General features: G+C 32.8%; 1 protein-coding gene across 1 annotated transcript; it reads left to right on the top strand.

Annotated features, from left to right (window-relative positions):
• Positions 1–1,086: 1,086 nt before the first annotated feature.
• On the top strand, positions 1,087–8,364 carry LOC130970221 (glucan endo-1,3-beta-glucosidase 12-like). Its single transcript, XM_057896233.1, has 4 exons — positions 1,087–1,240; positions 2,327–2,905; positions 7,623–7,662; positions 7,788–8,364. Exons 1-4 carry the CDS (start codon positions 1,183–1,185, stop codon positions 8,041–8,043), a joined length of 933 nt encoding a protein of 310 aa, XP_057752216.1. The 5' UTR covers positions 1,087–1,182; the 3' UTR covers positions 8,044–8,364.
• Positions 8,365–12,147: the final 3,783 nt, after the last annotated feature.

Below are 12,147 nucleotides of genomic sequence, written 5' to 3'. Positions count from 1 at the left end.
CGATGATGCGAGCTATATCTCTCCTAATTGAAAGGAGGATTACATTGAAGAATCACAAGAGACGAGATTAATACTTCGAAATATTTGCTACACAGGTTCGGAACACCCCTCAAGTTTTAGACGTAAAATTGATGATAAATCTATGCAAAAGATGGGTAAATTATATTAAAGAATTCAAGTTCCTTAACAATGACAGATCTTAACCAAATTCTTGCTGGATAAGGAAGTAATATAAAGGCGATATCCCAGCTGATTCCCCAAAAAGAAACCGTCATATCTAAGTATTCCATAGCAAGTACTTATTCAAACGAAAAGAAAATGAACTGCGTTGAGACATGTGTTCGCCTAGAAAACATAGAGAAGGGGACAGCATTCTTCATGTACATAGCTTTAAAGCAAACAACAACTAAAGTACAAAACCAGTGTATCCTGCGACTATGTGCTTTAGCTTTTGGTTTAGTCCCATGAAACAGTGAAAAAGTAAACACGAAAATGAGCAAGGGAATACTGCAGATATGGCCACCTAATTAATTATATATTCGTTCTCTTTTATAAATAAAAGTTTAAGTAGGTTTGACACACTGTTATTGCAACAAATATTTCTTGGGTGCACATAAAAAATAAAAATTAAATTTTTTATTTATAGAATATATATTAAAATATAAAATATATATTAAAAATAAATTAAATAATATATATTCATACACAAATATTATGATTCATAATTTGTGTGGACGTAACATTTTTGTTATGCCAAATATCGGTTGACTAATTCATTATGTTTTCTGTTATATATTTCATCTCTTAAGTGTCAGATTTGAATACTAAACAGATGAATCACCCTATTGCCTTTTAACGTTATATGCACCTTTTTCTCCTTTTCTTTTTCTTTTTTTTTTTTTAAAAGAAACTTCTCTCTTGCTTGCTAATTTCGACTTCTCTGATGCCTCCTTGCTCAAGTTTTATTATATTCTTCCTTCTCTCATTGATCCAAGAAAGCTATGATTCTCAGGTTTGTGGTATTAATGTATTATATAAAGAAGAGGTTTTAGAAAGATAAAGTTTTCTTTCACATCAACACAATATAGGTGCTTCTCTCTCTTCCAACTGAAGCATTTCTCATATAGGCTCATAGCTAAGAAGGAAAAGTCAGAAGACAAGCTTAGAAAAAAACGTGCAGATATGGGGGCTCTAATTTGGCGCCTTGGGCTATTTTCCTTGTCTCTTCTCTTCACCTCAGGTGAATCTTTATATATATGGTTGGATCTTTGCTCTTAAAGAAGTTTCATTTAATAGATATAATCATAGACGAATAGATGATTGTGAGTGCGACACAAAAATATATATTAAGAGTACAAAACGTGTATGACAAAAGGACAGGAATGCACTAACGGTGTGGGATTTTTATTTTTATAATATTGATGCCATGAGTTTTAGAAATGAATTCATCAATGGCCAAATGGTGGAAGTTAATCTTCAGGGATGATTGAGGATATTTTATTCTTTTCACCATCATTGTCATGCATCCTTCAAGATTAAATTGCAAAGTGGTCAGAGATAAATTCTTGGGTGTATGTCACATTGCAACACAACTAGTAAGAACATGTCATTCTTTTATATATATTATTCAAAATGTTATATATACTTTAAAAATTAACCATTATATATTTATGTATAAATATATATATATATTATTTAATTCATTTTAAATATATATTTTATATGAATAATTAATTTGATAGTTTATTTTTAATCTAAACATAACATAATTGATATTTAAGTTATAATTGGTTTCTATCTTTAAAAGTTGTTCTTTTATTTTTAGATGTAAACATATTTAAGTGGTGTACTGATGTATAAACATCCAATATTTTTTTTTTATTTTCAATGAGAATGAATTTATTGTAAATAAATAACTATATAAGAAGTTGGATATACGTAACTAAAAGCAAATATATATATATATACGAAAACACTATTTTTTTATTTTTTTCGTTCTCCTTTTCTGCCCTAATTCTTTTTATTTGGAATTTAATTTGTATATACTTGTAAACTGTAATAATATTTACAAAATATTAAACGATCTATTACCATTTAAAAAAACATTATCACGAATATGCGTTAAATAATCATTAGAGAAAATAAATCTGATTACACATCAATTTTACCTGAACTCATTCATGAGTGAATTTCTTGAACCTGTGACTACGTTTCATCAACAAGCTCTGCCACCTCCCTTGGAAGAAATCAAAGAAAATTAGACTTGGGTTAATAAGTTAGTATATTCAGATCACTGGTTCTGTCCTTACTTTAATTTCTTTTCCAGATCTAACTACGGCAACAATATTAAGAGATGAAGGACACCAAGAAATCTCATACCAATTTAATACTCAATTGGATTCAGTTCCCATAGTTAACCCTACAACACCAAGCACAGCAAGCCCATACCCAACATTAAACCCAACAACTCCTCAATCACCGTACACAACAAGACAAAGCCCACCAACACCAACAACTACAACCCCACCCACTTACATGACTCCTACAAACCCCACCACATCCCCAAACACAAACCCAAACAATAGCCCATCAATAACCCCAACTACAATGCCAACAAGCCCAAATACAAATACAAATCCTACAACCCCAACGTCTCCTGCTATATCAGGAGTTCAATGGTGCATTGCAAGTGCGTCAGCACAGGACAAGGCTCTGAAAGTGGCTCTTGACTATGCTTGTGGGTATGGGGCTGATTGTTCAGCAATTCAACCTGGAGCAAGTTGTTATAACCCAAACACACTGAAAGATCATGCTTCTTATGCTTTCAACGACTACTACCAGAAGAATCCAGCACCTACTAGTTGTTCATTTGGAGGAACAGCAACACTTACAAACAAGGATCCAAGTAAGACTCTCATTAACTAACTATATATGTTATGCATTAGTACTTCCTTAATTCCCTCATCATCAATTCAGTTTGAGTCCATGGTGGAAAATGTCAACTTCTTATTGTTTCGAGAGTCGGAACATTTATAACGCATTATTTTTATTAATAAAATTTAAAAATTATATAAAACATTTTATGGGTCTAAGATAATTATCTGGTTTTATATATATATATATATATATATATATATATATATATATATATATATATATATATGAGCAATCCTAGGGGCCAGCAACTTTTGTGATTGGTAGCCATCAAATAGCCATCAATAATGATTTAATGGTGTGAGATTGGTTGAGATTTCATCCAATGACTTATCTTTCTCTGCTGATTACATACTGACCAAAATTCAACAAAATTGCTGGTCTCCTATACTTTTCCTATATATATATATATATATATATATATATATATATATAATTATTAATACTTTTAAATAAGTCTAAGGTATTATACAAAATTATTTCCACTTACTTTTTCTTTTTTATACAATAGAGTTGTTTGGTTCACAATTAATTACTTTTTTCCTATAGAAACTCTATTATATAAATACTAAAAAATATAATAGAATTTTTATGGAAAGAAAATAATAAATAATTAATTATGACCTAATTTTTTAAATGTAAAGTTTTTATATCAAATTGAATTTTAAAAGTGAATAGTTAAAAGCATTAAGAAGTATCATAATAAATACGTTGGCAACATATATGTTAAATAGATGGAAAAGTCTAAGAAATTAAGTGTCTAACGAGCCAAAAAGTAAACAATTCAATTAATTATAATTATTAATAATTAATTTTAAATTTTTTAAATTCAAAATTTTAAAAATTTAAAATTAATTAAGTAAACTTAATTAAATTCTATAAAAACCTTTCTCTTCTCTTCCACATTAACCTATCCACCTCCAACAACACACACACAGATCCCTCTCTCTCACCATTAGTCCCTATACCGCTGCATTCGTTGTCGCCAAGCTCAGTCATATCCTCTCCATCGGTCAACTCTCCAACATCATCGGCATTCCTACCTCCAACCGCACTAAGGAGCAGGCATGCTTCCTCGAAATCCTGCTCTCTGCATCCAAGCCCAGCGACCGTGCTTGGAAGCAACCACCCACAGTGTCTTTCACCATCGCGAAGTCCCAACTCAGGTTCGCAACCATAAGAGCTTCGGCTGCAGAGGACAAAGTAGAGGCTGCAGCACCTATGGCTGAGAAGGAGGAGGGACCAATGGGGTTTATGATGAATGGATTTTTGATGGTAGAGAATTCACAATAAATTCTCGTCGCAAGTATAGTTTCTAAACCAACAATAATCCCTTCATACAAAAATTGTTTGTCACAAGTAACAAACCCCTAAAATTAATAACCGAAGTATTCAAACCTCGGGTCGTCTCTCAAAGGAATTATCGGGAAGTGTTCTTGCTATTGGTTATAAAATGTATATTTTGGGATTTTGAGTAAGAAACATGAAAAGTAGATGACAAGTGATTCGAGTGGGTTTCGTGAAAAATAGATTAATTGAAAAATAATAGTTAAGATGAGAGATTCGGGGTAAGTAAACCTGTGAGGAAAAATACTTCTATTAATGGCAGATAAGCAATATGAGAACTAATGATGAGAAATAGAGGTGGAGAACAAGTGTCGAGACCTCCACTAATGTCACAAGAGGATGAATGAGCTTTGTTTAAAGTGGACATGGGTTAGTTAATGGTTGTCAAGTGTTTTGGGGGAACACCAGAACGCCAATTTTTTACTCGTGAAGACGATGAATGTAATGAAGAAAAAAATGAAAGGAAATTTAGGGAGAGGAAAAGATGGGTTTTTTAACTTATTAGCTTCAAGAGTCAGAAAGATCTAGAAGAATGTGAAGGTGAAAGTGAAAAGTAGTGAAAGTAAAGAAGAAGATGATCGTAATGGTAATGGTGAAAAATGAGAGTCTGGTTGAAGGTCTGTGAAGAAGAAGATGATGGTGAAAGTAAAGGTGAAGTCTGGTTGAAGGTGAAAGTGAAAAGTAGTGAAAGTGAAGAAGAAGATGATAAAGTGAAGGTGAAGGTGAAAGTAAAGGGTAAAGGGTGCTTTACAGAGGTGGCTTGAGGTCCTTTTTATAGTGTAAAACCATGATGAAGAGGAAATCTATTGTCCAATGGTTTTTAATATGATATTTGGTTTACTTGCTTTTTCCAAAATATCTTTAGGTATTCCTGTCACCTCAAGTCTTGTCAACTGAAAAGGTAGGAAGTTGATTCACACACATTAAACCAAAGCTCCTGACATGTGACATTAGTGAAGGGATATCTAGTTTGATTTTCTTTTAACTAGATGACACCTTTACACTCCAAATCCAACCAATCCACTTCCACCAATATAGTTCCCACTGAAGAGAAATTCAACTCCTCAAGGTGTTTTTTTGGGTTCCATCCTTTTAGCCCAATACCTTTAGGAGGAACTTAACTCTTTTTTGACCATTTTTGTAGGTCATTATAAAAATTAATTATGTACAAAAAAGGTTTATATTTTTAGTACACAATCAACAAGTAAGTAAATGAACTCAAATGTAAAAAGTTCTTGGCAAGGTATGAGAACTAGAAGTCCTATCCTCATTATCATTCTCAATTGTGACAACAATTGTTCATTACTACCACTTTATCAACCTCTAACTATGGAAGAAAGTAAAGTGGATGAATCAATTTGATTCCTCAAGTCTCAGTCAACTCCTAAGGAAAGACTAGCTTTAGTGGAATTCAAATCAACTAGCAACTTTCAATTATTAATCAACAAAAGAGTTTGATAACTCAAGAGTCACTAATTACTCTACCAAAGCCAAGTAGAGAAAAATCTACACTAATATCCTTCCAAGTATTTTGTCAAACACTTGGAAGGCATAAAAGAAAAGTAAAATCAAATTGCAAGAAAAGTATATCTACAATTACTAATTGCAAGGAATTAACAACAATAAAGCAAATCAACAATAAAGGAACATAGAACATGAATTGCATTAAAAGGAAAAGAGAAGAAACAAGAGTGCATCAACATGAAAGTAAACAATTACAAGAATTAGAGTACAAACTAGAGAGAGGAAAGGTAGAGGAACAAGAATTGGTAAAGGCAAAGTAAATCAAAGCATGAAATTAACCTAGATCTAAGAAATCCTAATCTAACCCTAACCTAATTCTAGAGAGAAGAGAGAGCTTCTCTCTCTCTAGAAACTAACTAAAGCATTTTCCTCCAAAATTCAATTATGACTCCCCTCCTTTGACTCCTCTTGATTTCTGCATTTAATAGGCTCAGAAGTGAGTTGGATTTGGGCTTGGGAAGCCCAGAATTCACCTCCAGCGTTTTCACTTTAATGAGGTCACGTGCGAGCATCGACGCATACGCGTCGCTTGGCATTTTTCCATCGACGCGTACGCGTCATGTACGCGTACGCGTCGCCATGCGACTTCGTATTCCACGCGTGCGCGTCGTTAATTACATCCCAAATCCTTGATCTTTCATGATTTCTTCACCTTGCATGCTTTCTTTTTACTCTTTTGATCCATTCCTAGCCTTTTCAATCCTGAGATCACTAGCAAACACATCAAGGCATCTAGTGGAATCAAAGGTGAATTAAAATCAACCAATTTAAGGCCTAAAATGTATGTTTTCAGACACAAGCACAATTTAGGAAGAAATCATGAAACCATGCCATTTCATTGAATAAAAGTGGAAAAAGTGGAAGAAATCCACCTAAATTAAGAACAAAATGTACCACGAAATAGTGGTGCATCAGTTGATCCCACCTGAGTTGGATCCAAACATACCATCCCCAACTGTGGAGAAAGTACTGGAGGACTATTGAGGAAGGCCAAAGTGAAAAAGTTCTATGTGATAACATGGGATTCTCCGAAAGAACAGATATTTGAGATGGCCACAGGTGGCGCCGCCATAATAAGGCAGGGTCTGAACCTACTAAAGCTTGCAAGGAAAGAGCAGTTCCTTGCATTTGGTTCAGCTTCAGGAATTGTTTAAGGAAGGAGTGGTGGAGCACGAGTTGTTCTTGAACAATTACAAAAGAAATATCCAGTTATATTTTTGGCATAAATAATTAGATACCTATAGGATTTAAAAAAAACCTATGAAATTATTAAAGAAGTAGAGACATTCATATTTGCAATACAAAAAAAAAATTGAAAAATATATAAAAGAACATCCATTTATTATGAAAAGAAAACATTCTGATACTTAGCAGAAAAAACATGCATATATATTAACTTATTTTTATTAAGATGAACTTCGAAATTCAACCCATTAAAAAGTTGGCAGGAGTTGACTGAATCCCCTCTTAATTTGCTAGCGGAGTTCTAAAACTCAGTCAAAAATTAAAGTGGCACAAATTTTCTGTCATATCATACCAATGTCAAGTTTTATGAAATATGAATCCTTGGGATTGTGAACTTCAGTTACTTGACTTAATTTTCTAATGGCACAATTAAGTGTTAGTGCGTGCATATTTATTTATTTATTTATTAGAATTGTAGACTTATATTATGCGTATACGTCTGTCTATCTATATTAAGTATGTGAACGTACTAAATTATTAGATTTGTGGCTTTGATCTTTGTGCTAATCCATGATGAATATGTACTTGCATATTAGATTATTTCCTTCTCTAAACATTTGAGACGATTTCAGGTAATGGGAACTGCCACTATTCGTCGTCCAAATCATTAAGGTGAGAAAACCTCCCTTTAGAAAATTTAACAATTAAATCAATCACTTTTTGGTATATAAAACATAAAAACAATTTATCCAATTCAATCCAACAATTAATTCTATTCACCTTATGCATTCATGCAGCATGAGTCCACCAACATCATATGGAAGCCCACCAAATGGAATGATGAGTCCAACAACAGCAGGAGGAAGCACCATGACCCCAACTGCACCAGGAGGCACCACAATGACCCCATCAACACCAAGCATGACAATTCCTGATGGAGCATCTGTTTATGGCCCAACTGGAAGCCCAAGCAAAGCCACACCTCTTTCTCAATCCTTCATGCTTCTCTTTGTTTCTGTGTTTGGCTGCCAATGGGCTATTCACCTCATATAGAGGATTATTCTTGCACCTAGCTGGATTCAAAGCAAGAGGGTCGATGACCAGAAAACAAAAAAGAAAACACCAATGGGGTCTATTAGTACTGCTCATCATCTTCTTCTTCATGTGAATGATGATATAAGCTGTGGGAATTCACTTAAGATCATTTTCAGCCAGCTGCCTTGTGCTCTAATATGTGAAAGACTTGCTTATAGTTTGATTATAAAGGCTAGGAGAGTTGACAGAGATAGGAAAGATTTATAGGTTGTTGTAAACAGGTTTTACACAGAGAAATAAATTATTATTATTATTATTATTATTATTGAGTCTTCTGTACCAAAAACCCTCAAATTAATATTATCAAGAATACAAATTGAGACTGTTTTACTCGATTTTTTATTCCATTATTAACAACAAATAAATTTATAATTTTTGAGCTTTATTTCATGATCTTAATTCAAAGAGAGAATTTTTTCGTGGGTGTTTCCGTAACTCAATTATAGCTTTGGAAGTAACATTTAAAAATAAAAAAATACAAGATGCTAAAAGTAAAATAAAATAAAAAAATTAAACGAGGAAGGAAGAAGATAATGAAAAAGAATAAATAAAATTAAAGAACTTTAATGAAGAATAAAAAATAAAGTACAAGTTTAAATTTAAACTTCAGAAAAATTATTTAAGAATTTTATATTTATTTTGTGATGCTAGGGAGGTTGACAGTATTTTTGAATTTTCAATTGTTTTTTTAAAAAAACTGAACTGATTATACTATTTGTCCAAAAGTTTATTTACAGACTAACCTAATGTCAATTGATAGTTACTCCCAGAATATCTTCGTCAGTTTTCAAACTTTAATTAATAACTGCTCCCGCACTTGTTGCCTCTTGACGCTCTATTACTATTATTGATAAATGTTCCTGTATTTTCTACTTTGATGCTCTATTTTTACTATTGACAGTTACATCTTTAACATAGCATACCCTATAATTCGGGTGTAGTTCAAATTTTGATTCAAACGACTTTTTTGCTAGTGTCAATTGAAAATTTTCTTAATGTATTCAAACTAACTTCTTAAAATAATACAACATAAATTGAAAATAACATTATTTTATATTTTTTTGGCTTAAACAACTATTTTTTCTTAAGTAATATTATATTTTGTTAACATGATGCCCTCAAAATTTTTCACTTGAAGACATGTAAAGATTGAAAGTCGGAAAACTTAATTATTTATTGAATTCTCTAATTAACTTTTATCTTAACTTTGACAAATTAAGGGAGTCAATTAATATTTATCTTAACTTTTGATACATTGAATTATAAATGTCAATTGACATTTTAATTGATGGTGTCAAGTGATTTTAAGTTGACAATGTTAATTAACATTAAGAGTGTCAAGAATCTTTAAGTTGATAGTGTCAAGTTGCGCCAATTGATATTGAGAGTGTTAAATGCCTTTAAGTTGACATCTTTAACACATATATGCTTGACACATTGAATAATAACCATTAAGATAGCGTTTAGCAATGAGTAATGAGACTGAGATTAGGGGATTAGAACTCAGTATTGTGTTTAGTGGTCAGAGACTGAAATTTCAGTCTCCGTTTCCAAAATTTCAGTCCTTTCAATAATATTTTTTTTGAAAACATCCTCATTCAACTTTTCAAATTTTAATTATACCTTCCCAAAGCCACTATCCCCCATTCTCTAGACAGCATAGTCTCTTTCTCCTCCAACCATTGCCGCCCACATGTTCTTCAGCCGCCACCATCTCCCTCTTTAGCAATCAATACAGCAGCAAGCAAAAGCAAATTTAACACAACACAACCATAAAAATCTACACAACAAAACCAAGAAAAACAACAAAGAAAAGTGAAGGAGAAGCAAAATAGAGAAAAACATTCACTACAAAAAAACACTGAATACCATTGAATTTAGCGATAGATTGATGGAGAAGTTTTTGTCGGTAAAGAATTTCTCAAAATAAATCGCGTTGCAAGTATAGTTCAAAACCGACAAGCAATCCTCGGTCGACGTTTAATTTGTTTGTCAAAAGTACAAACCCAATAAAAATAAACCTAAGTATTCAAACCTCGGGTCGTCTCTCAAAGGAATTACAAGGAAGTATAGTTTATTATTGGCTATGAGGTATATTTTTGGGTTTTTGGGTTTGATTAACAACGAAATATAAATTGCAATAAAATAAACTAGCAACTAAGAAAAGTCCTAGCAAGGGTTGAGAATTGGAATTTCTATCCTCATCATCATCGTCAATTGAGATGGTAATTGTCTTTTGCTCTGACTTAGTTAACCTCTAACAATGAAGGAAAGTCAAGTGAGCAAAATCAACTTAAATTCACATCTTAATCAAAGACTAGATTTAGTGAAGCTTAAGCCAACTAGTAACTTTCAATCACCAATCAACAAGAGACTTTGGTAATTCAACAGTCTCTAAATTACTCAATCCAAGCTAAGAACATACCAATCTAATTTAAAATCCAACCAAGCATTTTATCAAACACTTGGAAGGCATAAAATAAAAACATAGAAAACTAACAAGACATAGCAAAATCTAGGAATAACAATTGCAAGAGGAAAAAATAACAACAAATTAAAGAAAGCAATCATAAACATGAAAACATAAATCGCATTAATATGGATTAAAGGAAACAAGAAGAATTCATAAACTAAATTGGCAACATAAAGAAATCAACAAGAGAAGTAGATAAACTAAAGTACTAGAACAAATAAAAGTAGAAGAATACTAAATTAAAGCAAGGTAGAATTCTTAAGCTAAGAAGGAACAAGGCTAAAAAACCCTAAAACCTAGAGAGAGGAGAGAGCCTCTCTCTCTAGAAACTTACATCTAAAACCTAATGTGTGAATGAATGAAAGTGAATGTCAGTCCCCTTTCTAGCTCCACTCTGTAGCCTCTTGTCTTTATTTTCAAGCTTGAAATTGGGCCAAAAGCATCCCAAGAATCGCCCCGAACGTTTTCCTGTTACTGAGGAACGTGCCGCTCATCATACGTACGCGCCAGTCACGCGTGCACATCATTTGGATTCTACACTGGGCACGCGTATGTGTCATCCATGCGTGTACGTCATTTGGTTATGGCTTGGTCACGGGTACGCGTCAGCCATGCGTACGTGTGGACACCAGCTTCTCGAAAAGTTCAATTTCTTGTGTTCTTTTCACTTTTGCATGCTTCCTTTCCATCCTCTAAGCCATTCTAGCCCTATAAACCCTGAAATCACTTAACACACACATAACGGCATTGAATGGTAATAAGAGAGAATTAAAAATTAGTAATTTAAGGCCTAAGAAGAATATTTTCAATCATAGCACAAAATTAGGAAGGAATCTTAAAAACATATATTTACGTGAATAAGTGTTAGAATAGTTGACAAAGTCCACTCAACTCAATCCAAAATATATCATAAAATAGTGGTTTATCAATCTCCCCACACTTAAACATTAGTATGTCCTCATGCTAAGCTCAAGGAAACCAAAAGAGTGAAGGAAAAATGGTAGGACTTATGCAATGAAACCTATCCATATGAATACAACTATATGCTAAATGCTTCTACATAATTAGTTAAAAGTAAATCAATCTTCCAAGAACAAATAAGAACTGAATTTCACTAATTCAAATCTCAAAATGAAGTAAAAGTAGACATGCAAGAAGAAAGCTTGTGAAAGCCGGGAACAAGGAATCGAGCATCGAACCCTCACCGTAAGTGTATACGCTCTAATTACTCTAGTGTTTGAGGGTCAATTCTCTCAGTCCTCTACTAATCTTGCTTTCTAAGACTTGATCTTCTTCTACAAATCAACAAAAATTTCATGAATACACATATCAAGAGGTCTTTTCAAGGGTTGTAATGGGGTTAGGGTCAAGGTAGGAATGTATTTGGTTAAGTAGACTAAAATCTGAATCCTTGATTAACCTAAACTTCCCACCTAACTTAAGACAATCCATGTAATCAAAATACAAATTCTAACTACCCATTAACTATCTTTTTCACATATTTATGCATCCCAAATTTGAGTTCAATACATATGCATTGATACCACTATTTACTTTGGGGCATTTTGTCCCCTTTTTATTGTTTTTCA

Source organism: Arachis stenosperma, chromosome 3 (assembly GCF_014773155.1).
Source record: "Arachis stenosperma cultivar V10309 chromosome 3, arast.V10309.gnm1.PFL2, whole genome shotgun sequence".
NCBI lineage: Eukaryota > Viridiplantae > Streptophyta > Magnoliopsida > Fabales > Fabaceae > Arachis > Arachis stenosperma.
This window is presented reverse-complemented; position numbering and strand designations above follow the sequence as displayed.